Source organism: Poecilia reticulata, chromosome 17, assembly GCF_904066995.2.
Source record: "Poecilia reticulata chromosome 17, P_reticulata-male-v2, whole genome shotgun sequence".
Lineage (NCBI taxonomy): Eukaryota > Metazoa > Chordata > Actinopteri > Cyprinodontiformes > Poeciliidae > Poecilia > Poecilia reticulata.
This window is the reverse complement of record NC_088846.1, coordinates 1707133-1726347: the sequence shown is the minus strand read 5'-3', so window position 1 is coordinate 1726347 and position 19215 is coordinate 1707133. Positions and strand designations below refer to the sequence as shown.

Here is a 19215-nt window from a genome sequence, read left to right as displayed (position 1 = left end):
GAACATTCTGCCAGTCATTCAAACCCTTTAGTTTAAGTTTTTCCTTTCTGAACAGCATTAGCATACCAATTACAATCCGGTATGTCATGAACAAGCATGCAAAAAAGGTTATCCAAAATATACAATATCTTGGATAAATATAGTATATTTATCCAAAATAAATATACAATATATTGTATATACAAAAAAATTTATATACAATATACTGATAGATAGTATCTATTTCAGGTAAATACCTGGAAATAGATACCAGAAATAGCAATCTATTTCTTGCAGAAATATATTTCTACCAGGTAGGAAATGTTTGAAATAATTTCCCAGATTATTAAAAGCTTAACTAAATAAATGTTTGCCTACGGAAGAGGATTTGGGAAAGAAAAAAAGGTAATCATTCTGTCTTTACTCTCAGAATTCAGACTTTAATCTAAAAAAAACAAAAAACAATCTTGTACATCAGTAGGTATTAGAAAAATGTTACAGGCCCCTTCTCCTCTTCTGTGGTTTAACACCTCACAATATCTTTTCACATTTTTATAAGTGATGTATGACTGTCCAATTAGAAATGAAAACCTCTGTCCCCTTCATGAGACTGTTTGTCCATCCATCCATTTTCTTCCGCTTATATGGGGTTGGGTCGTGTGGGCAGCAGCTTCAGACGGGAGGCCCGGACTTCCCTCTCCCCAGCCACTTCTTCTAGCTCTTCCAAAGGCGTTCCCAGGCCAGCCGAGAGACATCGTCCCTCCAGCGTGTCCTATTTATTATAACTTATTAAACTCAACTGACTAAACATAATGAACAATTTTTGAGTTGATACTTTTCATTATTTCTTAGCACTGGCAAGAAACATAAAAAAAACAAATATTTAATTTGTATCAACCTTTATGTAATCAGAGCTTTAAACTCAAATCTTACAAAATAAACAGAGACGAAATGTTTTCATAAAAATGTATTTATTACAATAACATACAAGCAGATATTCAGCCAATGTTTGGGGAATCATGAAAAAATATTCCTATAATTTATGTATATAAAAGATGAGGAGACAGTGAAGAAGACGATGTCAGGAGGAGGAAGAGGATCACTGGGAGATTCTGGGAAGCTGCATCCAAACCTGGAGCTGAGGCCTCTCCTCCTAAGAGCCGCCTGTATGAAACAATAAAAATAAATATTTAAAAAAGTTCACACTGCACATAAGAAGCCAATCGAAGGGAAGAATATATTTCACACACACAAATATTTACAAACTACAAAAAGAATTTACAAACTACAAAAAGATCAGAGGAAGGGAGTATTAGTAATTGGTATTGGATGATGTCAGTGTTTAGAAAATACTAAGATCTTCAGAAGGATCGAACTCTGCAGAGAGGAATATTATATTTTAACACACGTATCAAACAGTATATATGCAAACACATTAAACTCTTCATGTTACACTTTTGAGACGCTACGATCAGATATCAAGCAGCAGAATACGACCAGGTGACTTGCCCAGACCTTGGTTAACGGGGTAAACACACTCCACCCGGCCGCTGAGCCTGGAGCCGCCTGGCCCCGTTAGCGGAGCTACGCTGCTCCGAAAACTCCGGAGTATATTTCAAACTGCACATAACTAAGTGCGTAAATTAAGGTATAAGGGCTACTTTCCAGCCTAAAAACATCTTAAAACAACTTTTTGTGACAAATTAATAGTGTACTTACTGTTTGTCGCTGCTGGAGGTGCAGTGCAATGGAAGCCATCTTGCTGGTCCAGAGGAGACGAGTATGGCTGCAGTGGAAAGCCACTCCCCGGTGCTCTGGCCTTTCAAAATAAAAAACTTAACTAAAAACTCAGGCTAACCATTTTTCTCGGTGACCAGATGTCTGGTATTATTTGTTTCTCAAAGGAGCTTTACTTAAACTGACTTGCGGCTGGCAGAAAATACTACAGTATATAGCCTGAAATGAACAAGCTTGTCTCCCTGCAGCCTGCATAATGTGTGTGATACGGTCCCTGTGTAAGCCGGACAGAGAGAACTTCCGGGTCAGACCGCTTGCCAAAAATGAAATAATGAAAACCGAAATTGACAGCTCATTTTCTTTTTTATTTTTGCAGTTGCCCTTTTTCTAATTTCGTTTTAAAAACGAAAAAACAAAAAAAACACATTCTTGTTTTGTTTTTGCAATTTTATTTTGAAACGAAAAAAACCAAAGAACGAACCATACACGGATTCTCCAGATCCACATGTTTATATATAGCTAAAAAAAAAAAAACATAACATAACATCTAGGAAAAAAATATTTCTAACCATATTTACATTTTCTTTTAGTGGTTCTTCTGACACTAGTGGTCTTTATTTACACTTTCTATGCAGCAAAGGTTCAAAGGTTGGGAACTAAACTCCAGACAGGGGCGTCCGCTTTCCCTATATATCACTTACCACTCTAAGCTCCAGGTCTAGAGATTGGAGGGCTTCTTTACCATCTCTCAGATTTAAGTCGAGACTCTTGCTTAGCCTCTCCAAAACAATAATACTTTGAGTCAGGAAAAGCTTGTTGGAGAATTTAAAACCAGCCACTAGCGAGCAAAGAACATAAAAAAAACACGCTCAATTTGAGTTCTTCACTAACATCTCGTTTTGAGATGTGTGTCTTCTTGTAAGCCAAGTCAGAGAAACATGACAAATCTCCTGCCAATACGGAGAAACAGATTATTAAAACTTATTTTGTTGAACTCACTTCCTAGTCTGACCTCACTGTGGATATATACTTCAGATCAACAGTCCACATCTGAGTGAGAAGTCATGACGGTATGATAAATTATTTGGTAACTGGATCCTGAAACGAATTGTCATCCTTGGTAGATTCTGACTTTTTTTGCCTTAAGTGAGGCAGACTACTGTCCTGGACCTAGACCAGTGTTTCTCAATTCTGGTCCTCAAGGGGACCATTGCCCTGCATATTTTAGACATGTTTCTTTTCCAGACCACTTGATTCAAATGATTGCATGCAATCAAATACTGCAGAAGAATGACTTATTAAAGTTAGGTGTGTGGCAGTAGGGAAACATCTGAAACATGCCGTTCAGTGGTCCCTGAAGACCGGAACAGAGAAACATTACCCTAGACCAGTACTTCTCAAATAGTGGGACGCGTCCCCCCAAGGGGGTGAGATGCAGGACTTTATAATGGGGTATATACCACGAGAGGTGGTGACGTATTTCCGTTTGAATTTATGCCACATAGATTGGTTCCGGGTCCTGCTTGCTCCTATTGTTTGTAGCCAAAGCTGCAAGATCTGTACCATGAAAAAGACGCAAAACTTAAAACATCTGCGAGCTACTGGTACAACAACTGAGTTTTGTTGTGCGCCGTGGTGTCCAGTAATTAGCCGGTACCATCCAGTGCTTAGTTTTTTTCATTTTTCTGCTGATGTCAAGGCAAAAGCCGACTGTAGCCAAAACTTAGCCACTACAGCTAACACACGGTTTGTAGCTGCCTGCTATTTCAAAGCTTGAGGATATTGAAGATCCAGCTTCAGAAACGGGAAGACGGAGGTTAAAAGGGAGCTGTACGTGCTTTGTTCACTGGAATAATTTGTTGGAAAATAATGCCGTAGGAAATCCACTGCTACGAGAACAGCGGCAGCGATTCGGCACAAGGCAAGTCAATAAGTGCGTTGATGCGTTTGTGTTATTCGGAGTATGAAATTATTTTTAGGCAACTCCTTAGCTTTTGTTTATATGACAATTATACAAAATACATTTAACATGCAGTTGAAGCGATACCGAGCAGGTATCAACTAAGAGCAGCAATGCTTCAGCCCGATCCAAACCACACAAGTAGTCAGTCAAATTAAGGTCCAAAACCTTCGCTTCACAGCCGTTTAAGTGGCACCGATCCACATAAAAAACCCACAGAACAAATGGTACAAATCACGTATTTCCCGAATCCCGAAAATATGACATCTACCTTTGCCGTTTCATAATTATAATCCACGTTAGAGTGAATTTTTCCACTTGGCTGCTATAATCTGTTCTTGCATTACACAACGTAATTTCTCCTTTTTTTCCCCCTCTGAGATTCTTCTTAGAAAATTAGGTTATGAAGTTACATCCTCCCGCTACTTTTTGTTTTTAAAATGGTAAATGTAGGTTTGCCTCGACTTTTATAAACTAATGCCTCTTCTATGCATCATTTTTTGTATTACTGTTGGTGCAGGTATTAGGCGAACACAGTGCTTTGCCTGCTACTAGTTTAAAATAATTTCAGCTGCACTTTCAAGAGTATTCAGATTTTAACATGCATTTTCTAAGTAGTAAATATTTCAGTTCACTCTTACTCAGTAACTTTAGTGTTGTTACACCTCTGAAACATTTTTTGCAGTTTCTTTGTGATACCAGAACTATTTCACTTAAACATTTAATTTCCTGAGATATAGTTAATTTATTTTCAAGCAAACTCTCAAAAAGAGCTGAAGATTTATTAGTTTTGATTACTTTGTGCAGCTAAATATGAACGCTTATTAGTTTTTTTGTTTTAAATTTTTCAGGTTTGCATCGTAACACCACGTGATGTTCCTGAGCCGTGATCGCTGTGCTGATTACCTTTCCATTGGATCCAAGCACTTGGACCAGCTGACGGCATCCATTAGTCCACGGTCTGCCGGATCATCACAACATGGACTAACCTTTTATTTACAGTACTTGGTTAAACTATGATCTTGAAACCGGAGCACCAAATATGCAAAAATCTACCTGCAGACTTTGTTGGCTACCCTGACACTGCAGTCATCCTGGACAGGGCTGAGCCGGACTTCCTCTCCTCCAGAGTGACGAGTTTTCAACACTGTTACGGCCAGTGGCCTTGTGTATGTTTTCTTTTCCGTTTTTGTACATCTGCAGCTTCTAATCAAGTTGACTCCACTTGGAAGTGGATGCAGCCCTGCCTTCCTGTGCCACTCCCTGAGGCCTACAGCGATTGGCTCATCAATTGCCAGCTCAACCAATCCCTGAAGAGGCCTCCCCTTTAAAAACCAAGGACTTCCTGGGAGAAGGCGCGGCTGATCCTTTGTTCAGACAGCTTGCCACTTTGTTGGGTGTTTGTTTTTTTCGACTGCTGTAAACTTGATAGCTTGTGTAACTCGCTTTGTCCCTGTGGGGGATTTTTGTATCTTGGCTACAGATTTGTAGTTTGTTTTTGTTTAACCTGTATGGAAAGTCTATTTTTGTTTGGTTAAGATATTTGGTTTACAACCCTGATTGTTTTGTGGATTTTGTTTTATTTAGTACATTTTTGTTGCAAGTCCCTACCTTTTGATTATTGTTAATTTTTACCTTTTTATTTTTTTGTCAAAACCCAAACAATAAACTTCTAAATTGTTAAACCTTACCACCTAGGTTTCTTTAATGTTACTTCCCTTTCCCCTGGCCGAGCCGGGTCGTAACAATCACCAGTAAAGACAAAACAAGTCTGATGTCTGATTAGCTGCTAGGAAGTATATTATATATTCACTGTTCATTTTGCTATCCTGTTTGTACCTACAATAAAATTTACTCTACATTTTACAAATCTTTTTTTCCCCTTTTCTCAGTGTTTACGTTATATCAAGTATTTGCATGTAGATCAAGAATTCAAGTGAGATGTTAAAATGCAACACATTTAGGTTATACCAGCAAAGAAATGTGAATATTAAGTAATATGTTGTTAGTCATCCATCCATCCATCCATTTTCTTTCACCCTTGTCCCTCAGTGGGGTCGGGAGGGTTGCTGGTGCCCATCTCCAGCTAACGTTCCGGGCGAGAGGCGGGGTCACCCTGGACAGGTCGCCAGTCTGTCGCAGGGCAACACAGAGACACACAGGACACACAACCATACACACACACTCTCACACCTAGGGACAATTTAGAGAGGCCAATTAACCTGACAGTCATGTTTTTGGACTGTGGGAGGAAACCGGAGTACCCGGAGAAAACCCACGCATGCACAGGGAGAACATGCAAACTCCATGCAGAAAGACCCCAGGCCGGGAATCGAACCCAGAACCTTCTTGCTGCAAGGCAACAACCAACTGCGCCACTGTGCAGCCCTTTATGTTGTTAGTCATATAATTTAATATACTGAATAAGAATGGTTGATATGACTTACAAGATTTTTTTTCATACCAGATTTGATTTTAATCGATTCCTCCCCTTCTCAATTTCTATAATATAATTACAGAAAATACTTTTAAAAAGTGCCTTTATTTCAATGATTTGTTCTGTGAGTTGTATAAGGGAGCATTATGGCCAGGCTACAAGAATTTTTAATTGCAAGAATGTAGTCATCATTACAGCAGAATAAAGATGAAATTTTATAACAATGTCTTAAAATTACAAGAAGTTGTTTTAATGAGAAATAAAGATTCAGATTGATCTGATGTAACCAGCTCAGTCCATGAGGTTCTGACATTTGTCAGTAATCAAGATGTACATTTCCACCTCAACTGACCAGGTAAGCATTAAGGTAAAAATAAAAAATAATAGAGCAAATACTGTATACAAAATGGAAACAGAGCAACTGATAGAAATACTTTCTATATAAAGAAAAGCAAAAAAGTTAATAGCAGGAGAAAAGTTTTTGACATTAGCTCAGCCAATCTCTCCCTCCAGGAAGCCATCAAACAGAACTCCAACTATAATAAAGATATAAAAGAGAAAGAAAACTGAAAGTTAAAATAACAAATAATTCCAAATTAATAATTCATGTCTAATGCGTTCTGGAATCTATTATTGACATTTTACAAATTCCATAAATCAATTAGAAGGTTTCACAAATGTTTTATTTATTCTGCTGTTAGTACAGAATAATCTAGTTAGGTTTGAAATGTCTAGGTGTTGTTTTTAAAGTACAACACATTAAAAAAGCTCAAGATAGTGAAAAATCGCCCTTTAGCTATTTTCTGAATTAGATGCTACATTCGGAAGCTAACTTCAGCTTCACTGATAGGTTGGGCACAATATAGACAGATCTGTATATGTTTATATAGATATATATCTATATCTATAAAGCATAGATATGTAGATTGCACACTGCACAAATACTCAAAACACTTAACGTTTACATAGCACCTTTGTAAGCTTGTCCCTGTTAGCTACGTCAGACATATGAGACATTATGATGAATACAAACGATTTAATAACTTACCTTTGAAGTTATTGTGAAGTTTTGACACACCCAGGTTAAATTCTTTGTTGTTGTTGGAGCTTTTCAGGACGTTTGAATAATTCTGTAAGCATCATTAATAGTCTTGCAGCCACTGAGGAACCATGGACCTTACCACAGGGGCCACGTTTCATTGGCTAATGCCCATTTTACGTCACAGTGCAGCTATCACGTGCGTTACCGTCTCACAAATGCAAGCTAATGTACATTGTGGACTAGCAAACTGACAGAAGGTTTTTGCTTCAGGACTCGAAAAAGAATGAAAAGAATGGTTCTCCACTGTCAGTGGGGTATCTGTACAGGCGATGTCAGATCCTGACAGATGCCTGATCGTGTTTGTGGAACTAAAATTCACAGATTTCCAAAATCTGAAACGGAATGTCTTGCTTGGATTAAAGCTTGTGCACGACCGCATTTGCAGCTCAACCGTCGTAGGATCAATAAGAACAAAGGAGTGTCTGCTGGTGTAAGTATTATTGCTTTGCTTTCTTTGTGTTTAGTGAATGAAAAAAAGAAAGTAAATAATAAACACATTCATTATGAAAACCTTTTAACCAAGTACAGCATAATGGCAGTACCGATACAACTTCTACATCCTGAAGCCTGAGCTGAACAGATCAATATGCAATGTGTACCTTATCTGACATACATTAAAGATTTTATTTTACCTGAAAAGGCTTTTTACTAAACTGTAATTGTGTTAGCCACGCTAGCACCGAGTACCGTGTATCAGGCCTAGGCACATTCGAACCCTCAAAACCATGAATGTCCGACTTACCCAGCCTTGCAAGAACAATAGGCATCATCTTGTCCACAGCTATATTTATGCTGAGGATGTTTGGATCTGCTGTTTTTCTCATCGACCGGTAGCATTTAGCTGCAACGCGCACAATGTTGGAGGCATCGCGTGGCTAAAACACCTTGATGTTGTCCAAAAAAGATGACATGAACTTGTTGGTTCCCCTGTCCATTATTGTGGCTGATATTTTGTGAAAATCCAGCAGAAATGCTAAACTAATCGACTCAGAAATACTCTGCAGAGAGTCAGTCGAAGTGAAAGACGCCATGTTTACACATAGAAGCTAAGCACTGCGAGGCTCTGCTTGTGAGACATGAAGTCACGTGGGACTTTCGAGGGGCGTTTCTGGGCGGAGCTTGGTAAGGTCCATTGTTAACATACTCTTGCCTGTGCACCGGAACCATTCTATGTGGCAAAAAAATGCGGAAGTGCTAAAACGGAAGTCCGTGGCATGTACTCCATTGTCTTTATTCATGTTAACTGATAAACAAGCCTCCGGTCACTAGGTGGCAGCAGTGTTCAAACTAATCAACAGCCTGCCTGTTCAAGCCAGTAGACGTAGCCACAGCACTGTTGTAAACGAAGCAGAAGAAAAAAACAACAAATAAAACGAAGCGAAGGACACATGTGCGGATGTTTTGAAATATATCTATCTAGAGGAGAGATGGAGAAGTTTGACAGTGAAAAGAAAAAAAGCAGCAGAGGTCTGTGGCCAGGATAAGAGATTCTTATGTTTGAATACAAGAATAAAGTCATAATACTACGAGAACCCAGTCGTATCAGCACAGTAATTTAAATATTGGCCGAGTAAAGACGCAATATTGCCGGAAGAAAGTCGCTAAATTAAAAAGCTTCAATACAGTGATATGCAACGTGACCCGCTCAGCAAGTCTGGTTTTTTCTGTTAAATAAAAAGTTGTTGAAGCAATCGTTTCAAAGTCCTGGGGCTGAAAATTTGCTTCTGATGTGCTAAAACATTTAGTGCTTAGTAATTTGTTAAACCAGTACCATCTATTACCTTACTACCAAACTACGGCCCGCGGGCCGGATCCGGCCCGCCTCCACATTTGGTCCGGCCCCCTGAACAATACCAGAGAGCATTCAGATTTTTTTTCATATATTGTATTTTCCGGTTTATATGTGGATTTTTCTTCAACCACCAGGGGGCTCTTTAGCAGGAAGTGTGTCCTGTAAACTGTGGGTGTTTTGTTTTGCATGGCGCATTGCTGCCATCTGTTGGACTTTTAGGGAACTGCTTGACTTTTATGTTATTTAATCAGTACGGTTGTTTGCTAGCGGTAGAGCAGATGAACACACGTGTTTGATATGAACGCCGCATTCCAGGTCGAGTTCTTCGAAGCAATGCCTGTAAGTAGCAGCTTTTACTTCAAAACGAGCCTTTATGTTAACATATGATAAAAAAAGTAACTTGTTTATTGAATTAGTTTTGGAAATACCTGCGGGCGATTTGATTATGTGCTACGTCATTGCTAACTAGCAGGCTGCTAAGATTTCTCAGGTCGTTATGTTGCATTGCAGCTCATAGCATTCTGAGGTAGCTGTTGTATCAGTTGTACTTCTAATGTATGTATCTGAATGTAAAACACATATTAGGATCCAGTAGATGGCAGTAGTGCAACAATAATGGATGCAAGCTGCTGTTGAAATCTAAAGAAGAAGAAGAATGTGCCCATTTTCATTTAGCACATGCTAGTAGCAGGCAGGAAGGATCAGCACTTTTACTTTTACAGTTACTGTTCGGAAACTACCGTAATCAGTTCAGTTAAATCTAAACTTGGCAACTTTTCTTTTTCAACCCTAATAAATGTGATATTCAATTGACCTGTTATGACTCAAATTTTGGGTGTCCTCCCCCCTCTGCTGCTGCTGCATTGTTGTGGAAAACCTGGAGCGGCAGAGATATCTGTGGCTTATATGTTTATGTTTACTGGTTAAAAAAAAAAAAAAACTTTGGTGTTGTGGCTTATGGCTCGGTGCGGCTCATAGTTAGGAAAATACGGACTATAATCCTTCCTGGATTTTTTCTGTGAAGAACCCAGAGAATGTTATTTGATCGTGCTTTCTGGAAAACAATACAATTTTACATTTAGGCACTCCTACAAACGTCACACCTTTTCTGTTACAAACTGACTCCGGCCCCCCAGCAGAGAAGGGAAAAGTTATGTGGCCCTCACAGGAAAAAGTTTGGGGACCCCTGCCTTACAGGATCAGTATTCCGCAATTTAGCGCACTATGGTGAAAAGCTATCATAAAATTAGTCTTTATTCTCGTCCAACTTTACTCGTACTTAAAACACAAATCAAAAACTTAAGAGACTGGCGCTTATATTCCAATTTTATTGAATAATTATGCAGCTTTACATTGAAGTGGACTAAATATAGAAGATGTAGGCTAGTGGCATCTGCTCCTCGCTCTACTGTTTCTAATTGTCTCTGCTCTCCGATCCATTAAAAATATTAAAATATCACCCCTACAAACTTAAAGAAAGACACCCTCATCTTAAACCAATTATGTAGGCAAAAGCTTCAATAAAACAGTAGATATAAAGAATGAACATTATTATAAAAGGGAATCAATGTTCACACAGGATCAGGAATTGCAAAGTGCTTGACATTACACTGCCATACCTTGTATTCTGTTGAGTTTAGCAAAAGCGGCTGCATATCCTCTGCCATATTCTGATGAGCTGTTGAAGGATTTGATGGGAAGGGGTGTTACCAAGCTGTCATCACACTTCCCTAAACCAGCAAGATAAAAAAGGCAAAGATCACCTTCAGCAGTAAGCTGTCTATTCTGTAATAGCAGCTGTGAGGTGACTAGTTTGAAACAGAAATCATCTTCACACTAAGTAAAGGAAATAAACAATAACATTTCATCACAAAGTCTGGAATTTCAGGTCTCTAGAATAAAAGAATAAAAGTACTTTCTCATCAACAAAATTACATTTACATTTTGTCTAAAAAATAGTCAAACTTCTGACATGTTTTCAAAATAGTTTTGAGCAATTTTTTTTCCAAGCTTGTCTTTTGCTGTTGAAACGGAGGGTTGAAGTTAGATCTGAGGTGCTAAGGAGGCTGGTCACACAGCTAAGGAAAGTTTACTCCATACTACAGGCTCTGGAGCAAATAGAGTGGCTGAACTCTGGGAGGTTATCATTGTTGTTACTGAACAAGGAGAAAAACCTTTCCTATTCACTTCAGAAGAAACTAGAAATGTAAAGGTGATAAGAAAAGACAAAACTGCTGTATTTTTATTTATCTTTTTTTCTGATTTATCCTGTTCACATATCAACTGAATAGGTTCAACTCAGTCCATACCAGCCAGTCTTTCTCCTGCCTGGCTGGAAATGGCACAGGGGAGTGGGGGGTCAAAATGGATTATTTTCTTTTTCTGAGATAAATAGCAGATTTATTTCGTTCTTTGTTTCTTTTGCCTATTCATATTGATATTATTTAATTACAAACGTTTCTAGACTTTTCCAAGTTTGGGGGGGTCAAACTTCGGGATTTACGCCTATGGGCGCCATGGAGGATTGAGCAGGTGTTCTAACTATCTGTGCTACCCATCAAACTCTGACGATATACCGGCCCTGCCTCTGTTTTCTATGGGAAGCAGCTTCTGCTTCTTTCGTTCTTGATGAATGAAAGTATCGCGCGGTTGGTGATGCTGGGCCGCTGATCTCGTTCAACGGACCATCCTGCATAGTCCGCTGCTCTATTTTCAACACACACAAAAACTGTGCATATATTGCAGGGAAAAGCTGTGTGTGTGTGTGTGTGTGTGTGTGTGTGTGTGTGTGTGTGTGTGTGTGTGTGTGTGTGTGTGTGTGTGTGTGTGTGTGTGTGTGTGTGTGTGTGAGAGAGAGAGAAATGATAATATACTTTACTTACGGGATGCTGACCATGCGCCATTAGATGTGATGATGAGAGACGTAACTAGCAGCATTAACCTTCCAGTCAAAGCGGACATCTTCACAGAAAAGGGAAACAAAGACGAAAACAGAGTGGTTCCAGGTCTCTCCCCGCCCCCAGTTAACAGTGTGTGTCGATAACACAGAAGACTTTTTTTTCTCTCTGCGATGAAACAGAATGGATGTCTGCCTCGCTTAGCTTGCAGCCTATTGCCTTGTTTCCCTCTAACAAACACCAAAAACCCAAGAAAGATTGGTCCACACCGTCCAGTCTCCGTCCAGATTGCTGTCGGGCTGCGGCTCCATTGTCAGGCAGACAAGCAAAGAGACAGAAGGTGTCCAACCAAAGGCAAGGACACCATCCACCCCTACCTCCTTACGATATGGTACAGCCCATAATGTAACGATACTAAAGCTCCTGAAGGGCTCAGATGGAGGACGCGCCGAGATGTTATCACAGTACGTAAAAAGAGGGAGTTTATAGCTCTGCAAGATGTAAGACAAAGAACTGTTAAAATTTAACACATCAAGAACACGACTCAGAAAAGAAAAGCTAGACCTGGCTGCAAAGGGTTTCTATAAACAGAAGAACGTGACTCCATGAAACTACATACAGTTGACAGCTACACTGAAAAGTCGAACTTGGCCTGCGCTATTTTATACTAACATACAAAAAGAAAATTGTGATTTATGAAACCGTTATTATATTTGTAAAAACGTTCCCTGACATAAGTCCATGGTTTCAAGTTGACTACATCACCTACATTCAAAATCAAAACTACTTTATTGATTCCAAAGAGAACATATATTTATCCTGTTGCATGTCAGTTTGTTGACATGCACAGATGTGGAAGTGTTCGGTTGGTGCCATCTAGTGGCGGAATTTAGGTATATTTAAGAGTCTGCCATTGTTTGATGATGTCATTAGAAGAAGATAAGATAGAAAATACAAGGCATAGTTTTCTCTCAGTAACACTGCAACTTCTTAAAGACTAAGTTGGTCTTTGAAGACACAGTTGCTTTCAAAGACAAGTGATGGCCAAATTTAGCCTCCGGAAACAATGAAGCTTCTAGCCCTTTGCTTGAGAAGGACCTCGCTGCAGCAAACAGAAAGGGGCGGGACGGACCGCTGTCAGTCTCATACCTTATTTGGAAATGGGACCATTGCAATCCGGAAGTGAAGGGGGCGCTATTTCCTATACTTCCGTTTTTATTTTCTTTTGAAATCTGTGATATATTTTCACCTTTAGGAAGGAGTTTCACTCTCAGAATGTATTTGAACTTCTATTTTTATTTACTTCACGGCAGCTCACAGTTTTTAGCAAATTCTGTAGCTTTCGGTGTACTTCTAAATCTGCTCCTTAGTCGCATCTTTTCGGACTTCCTACTGCCTCTAGTGGCTTGGGGTGGTAACACAACTAATCTAATTGCATTACTAAATCAGAATACCACAAAGTCTTTATTACTTATTATTAATTCTGGCATTACTGGAACAGTAAAAGATAAATTCCCTCACAAAAGAACATACCTTTTCATTTTCTTAAGGAAGTAGAGCTAATTAAATGACAAACAGTACTTTCATACATTATAAATAATATCTATCTCCATAAATTATGGGAGGAACAAAAGACATAAGGAGACACAAAAAACAACATGATCAACTATAATATAAATACCATTCACAATGTGTATGTAAGAAATTTAATTGAGCAAAAGTCAATAACAAACAAATGAATTAGGGACAGAAGAATAACAACCTAGGTTGTTACAACCAGGGTTGTTAAACAGATATAAGCAAAAATTCAAATGTTTGTTTTAAGGGTTAAACGTCCAAAGCTCTGGTCAGAAGTTAAATAAGCAAAACCATGTCTCTAAAAAGGACTTATCCTTCAGGGAGGGAGAAAAGAAAGAGGAAAAATATAAAAAAGTCGAGATAAAGGTTTGTTTTAATGTGCCTTGGTAATGTAAAGATTAGTAAAGCTGCTAATAGAAAATTAGTCCAGTTCAACAGCCAAACATTTATGCTAGGGTCTTTGTGTTTGTGTGAAATGGAGTTTAAACTCTGAATGAGTTGATTCTCATGGTTGGCTCTGTATATTTCTGAGGTATTTTTGGCTTCAAAGCGCCATGTTTGATAGTGTTTGAAAACAAAAATTAAACTTCTCAATGTTTGACATTGTCTAGCAAAATGTTTTTATGTCACGCTACATAGCTGCTACATCGATGAGCTACTCTATGCTGTAGTTGGGATTTGTTGTTTGCTACTGATCATAATCAATTTGTGACTAAAACAAACATTTTTACATCAGCGTCTAAGTTGAAAAAAGACTTAACTGATATAAATTAAATTTTTAGCTATTGGAGTAACGCTTAAAAGAAATGTATTTAATCAAAGAACGTCATGAATTTGTTCTTACTTAGCAGCCACAATTTCAGACCATAACCCCATCCATCCATCCATCCATCCATCCATCCATCCATCCATCCATCCATCCATCCATCCATCCATCCATCCATCCATCCATCCATCCATCCATCCATCCATCCATCCATCCATTTTCTTTCACCCTTGTCCCTCAGTGGGGTCGGGAGGGTTGCTGGTGCCTATCTCCAGCTAGCGTGCTGGGCGAGAGGCGGGGTTCACCCTGGACAGGTCGCCAGTCTGTCACAGGGCAACACAGAGACACCATAACCCCAAACAAATGAAATTAGAATTTCATCAACCTATTTCTTCCTCTAGATGGAGGTTCAGAGAATATCTTCTTAGAGACCTTGAATTTGTCACCTTCATGAATACCAAAATTGATATCTATTTAGAACTAAATTCAAATACCTCCTCACATTCAAATATATGGGAAGCGCTTAAGGCTTACATGAGGGGGCACATTATTTCATATAAAAACAAACAAAAAAGGGAACAAATTTCTCAAAGACATACTGGATAGAGAGATAAGTGAAGAGGAGGTCCGTCTTGCTATAACAACATTACAAAAAAATAAAGCCCCAGGGCCAGATGGCTTCCCAATTGAATACTTCTAAACCTTTTTAAGCAAATTATTTATACCTATTACAAACATGATCAAAGAGGCATTCCAAAGGACAGCACTTCCTCAATCCTTAGAACTTGCAACAATAACATTACTTCCCAAACCTGGAAAGGATAGACAAAAGTGCGGTAACTATAGGCCCCTCAATCTTCTCAACGTCAATTATAAGATCCTGTCTAAAATAATAGCAACTCGACTGGAGAGAATAATACCAAAAATTATTAATTCAGACCAAACAGGTTTTGTTAAGAACCGACGGGGAGCAGACAATATTAGGAGGCTGTTTCATGTTATTGATATTGCTAAAAGAAAGAGGTACCCCCTGGTAATACTTTCTATGGATGCTGAGAAGGCGTTTGACAGAATTGAACCTGATTTTCTATTTGAGACCCTGAGAGCTATGAATTTTGGTGAAACCTTTATTAGATATGTAAGAACACTCTTTAATAACCCCAGATCACAGATATTGACTAATGGTGTTCTGTCGGACGCCTTCTCGCTCTCCCGAGGCTGTAGACAGGGCTGCCCAAGTTCTCCTAGCATATTTTCCATTGCTATAGAACCATTGGCAATTGCTATCCGTTCTGACTTATCTATTGCAGGTGTGAGGGTAGGTACAGATGAACATAAACTTGCGCTATATGCAGATGATTTATTAGTATTTATTTCTCAGCCATTTAAATCTTTTCCACCTTTACTGACATGCCTTGGGTCATACAGCTCAGTTTCTGGCTACAAAATCAATTATTCCAAGAGTGAAGCGTTTCCACTAAATATGACAAAGCAGGAGACACAATTGCTACCTGGTTCATTTAGATGGTGCCCGGATGGTTTTACATACCTTGGCATTAATATTAGTTCCTCGTATGATCAGATTTTTCAAACAAATTGCACGTCATTAATTAATAAAACTAAAGCAGAACTGGAACGATGGATTGACCTCCCACTATCTTTGATTGGCAGAGTTAACACAATTAAAATGTCTATATTACCTAAATTTATTTATTTATTTCAATGTGTCCCCTTAAAAGTTCCGATGACATTTTTTAAAGATTTGGATAAAGCAATGTCTGTATTTTTATGGCAAAAGAAGGTCTCAAGAATTAAGCTTCTCACTTTACAGGCTCCTTATGCTAAAGGCGGATTAAATCTTCCAAATTTCAGAATGTATTATTTGGCTTCCCAGTTCCGTATTCTATGGATGTGGATGCATTCAAATGGTAACGATGTGAAGTGGGTCTCGATAGAACAACAAGAACTAAAATCCGCATCATTATCAATTATCCCCTTCCTGGGTTCTAAAAAGCAACTCTCTAAAATCACATCAAATCCTTTAATTTTAGCTACCTATAATACATGGCTTCAGTTACATGCCCTCTTAAATCTAAACATAGAATTGTTGGTTAACACACCACTTAAAGGTAACCCTAGCAGATACCTATAGCCTATAGCAGATGGTATATTACAAACTTGGGTCAAAAAAGGCATCAGATCAGTTGGCGATCTTTATACCAACAATGTCTTTGCCAGCTTTAGTCAATTATCAGAATTTTATGACTTATATAGGCACAATTATTTCAAATATTTGCAGATCAGACATTGGATTAAGAGCCAACCAGAGATATTTCCAAATAAACCAGAGGAAACTCTCCTTGACACATGTTTATTAGATATTAAACGTACCACCACAAAAGGACTTATTTCTTGTGTTTACAAAATTGTTCTTGATTACTCACCGACTTATGAGAACAAAAAAAATCTAAATGGGAGTCAGACAAACTGCAAATACGATGATAAAAACTGGAGCAGATTACTAAATTCATCTCAAATAATGTTAATATCAACAAAATACAAACAAATTCAATTTAATATTTTACACCACCTGCGACAGACTGGCGAACTGTCCGGGGTCTACCCCGCCTCTCGCCCGGAACGTTGGCTGGAGATGGGCACCAGCAACCCTCCCGACCCCAATAAGGGACAAGGGTGTTAGAAAATGGATGGATGGATGGATTTTACACCACATATATTATACCCCATATAGGTTGAATGAACTGAATGCCAACATCACTGACAAATGTCAAAGGTGTAAATTGTGTGTAGGCGATCTTCTTCATATGCTTTGGAGTTGTATTCACTTGCAGACCTACTGGAATAATGTGATTCAGATAACATCAGCAGTTTGTGAGCTTTCTTTAGATGCTGACCCGAGGATCTGGATACTTGGAGATGTTATGTCCTTGAAATTATATCCTTGCAAGAAATACTTTGTTTTGTTAGCATCATCTGCAGCAAAGAAGTGTATACTTAAAAATTGGAAAACTATGGAACGTCCAAACCAGAAACACTGGATCAACGAACTGTTGTCATTCTGTACTCTGGAAAAAAATTCTCACTCTATAGGGGGGATAATGGTTAAGTTCAACCTGATTTCTACTCCCTTTTTGGATCTTCTAAGCAGATTAGATCTGAAAGACTGATTTGTATTGATCTTTACTGTCTTATTTCAATTCTTACCTTTTAAAAAAAAATTCAATGTTTTTGTTGTATTTCTTTTCTCTTGACTCTGGCCTTTCAAGAATATGTGATGTGTTAAATATATTACTGTATCTGTTGTTACATGGAGAGAGTGGGTGGGGTGGCTGGGTAAAAAAAACAAAAAAGAATGTCATGAATATGCAGTGGTGAAAGAAGTTTTAGATTCTTGGGGGTACTATGACTATATCTATCTATCTATCTATCTATCTATCTATCTATCTATCTATCTATCTATCTATCTATCTATCTATCTATCTATCTATCTATCTATCTATCTATCTATCTATCTATCTATCTATCTATCTATCTATCTATCTATCTATCTATCTATCTATCTATTGCTTTTGTGCTGATGAATTTTTTTGCGAAGTGATAAAAGCTGGGAAGCTCTTGAATTGCTACAAAATAATACCCACTGGCTGCAATGTTGACACCTTGAGATGCCATGAGACCTAAATTCTGAACATCATGGCATGGAGAGCATCCCAGTTTTCCATGTCTGGCATATAACCATTTATTTTAGCTTTTAAACTGGTTATATTGTTCCTGTGTCCAGACAGAGGGATAATCAGTAGCCCAGCATCATGACCTGTTTGTTCTGAAGATCCTGCAGCTTCCACTTCTCTTCCTAACATGGCGCCTCCTCATCCTGACTCTCATACTGACAGGAGGAACCACAGAGCATCTTCTGAAGTTGGGATATTTTTCCTCCATCAGATTCCAGAGGAATCACCTCAAACCAGATGTTGGACTGGATTTTATTTCACTGTCATTTGAGTGGAGTGGAGCTATAAAGGTTTATAAAGGTTATCATTTTGGAGAAAGTCTCATCAACATCAATATTTCCACTACATAAGTGGCAAAAAAAAAAAAAAAATTGTTTGATAAAGGAAAAGCCTCTCAGACTCTGAGCCCGACAGCACCAAACAATTTTTTTTAATATTAGACAATTAATTTAATTTCACATATTTATTGCGGTAGAAGCCAATTGTTTGTTAAACTCTTAATGAAACACATTTACCGTGTTTGATGTTTGTTGTAAATGACAGAGTCACAAAGAACAAGATAATTAGTCCAAGTTTGTTGTTTATTGAATGTTCAGAAACTACAGTGGCTGTGATGAGCCAAGACGAAGGTAAAACAACCTGAACAAGTGATCAACTCTAAACCACTCGCACCTTGTTACTCTCTGTCTCTCTCTGTCATTTAAGCACAGCGGTTCCCATGGCAACCTCCTGCGAACACAAACCGACCAGAGATTACGTTAAAAACATAACATTCAGTCCGTTACGATATTAGGTTTGCAGGCTTGATATTTATTTTGCGATCATTAATAAGCCTCTCATGAACACAGCGGTGGTTGATTAGTTAATTTTAAACTCCTGCTCTGCTAGTTATTTTGGTAATGGAACCGAAACGCACAGAATTGCGCAACACCTTGTTGAAACAATAATCACTGAGATTATTATTGTTGTTGGGTCATTAATTTGAACATATTTTGTTGATTTTTTTGTTATCGTTCTTTAATAAAGTTACCAACGTTTTAAGCCAGTCAGAGGAGGACGTGCTGGTTTCAGCGTCCGGCGGCGTTCAGTTTGTCACCTACCGCCGAGATCGACTCAAAACCTTCCGCGATCGACGTGTTGCACCGCTGCTCTAGCAAAGCACGAACCGTTCAGAAACGATATGAAATGGGAAAAAAGTTATTTATTAACTGATTA

General features: G+C 38.5%; 1 protein-coding gene across 2 annotated transcripts in view; it reads right to left on the bottom strand.

Moving 5' to 3' along the window:
- The window catches only part of cntnap2b (contactin associated protein 2b), a 99457-nt gene extending 87163 nt beyond the window's left edge, over positions 1 to 12294 (bottom strand). The window contains exons 1-2 of one of the 2 annotated variants that reach the window (XM_017309994.2): positions 11890 to 12294; positions 10627 to 10737 (exon numbers count right to left, since the gene is read on the bottom strand). In XM_017309994.2, the coding sequence (XP_017165483.1) occupies positions 10627 to 10737; positions 11890 to 11968 (190 nt within the window). In that variant the 5' untranslated portion in view covers positions 11969 to 12294. The remainder of the gene's footprint in view (positions 1 to 10626; positions 10738 to 11889) is intronic. The other variant, XM_008433525.3, reaches the window with a different exon arrangement.
- Between the last annotated feature and the right edge of the window lie 6921 nt (positions 12295 to 19215).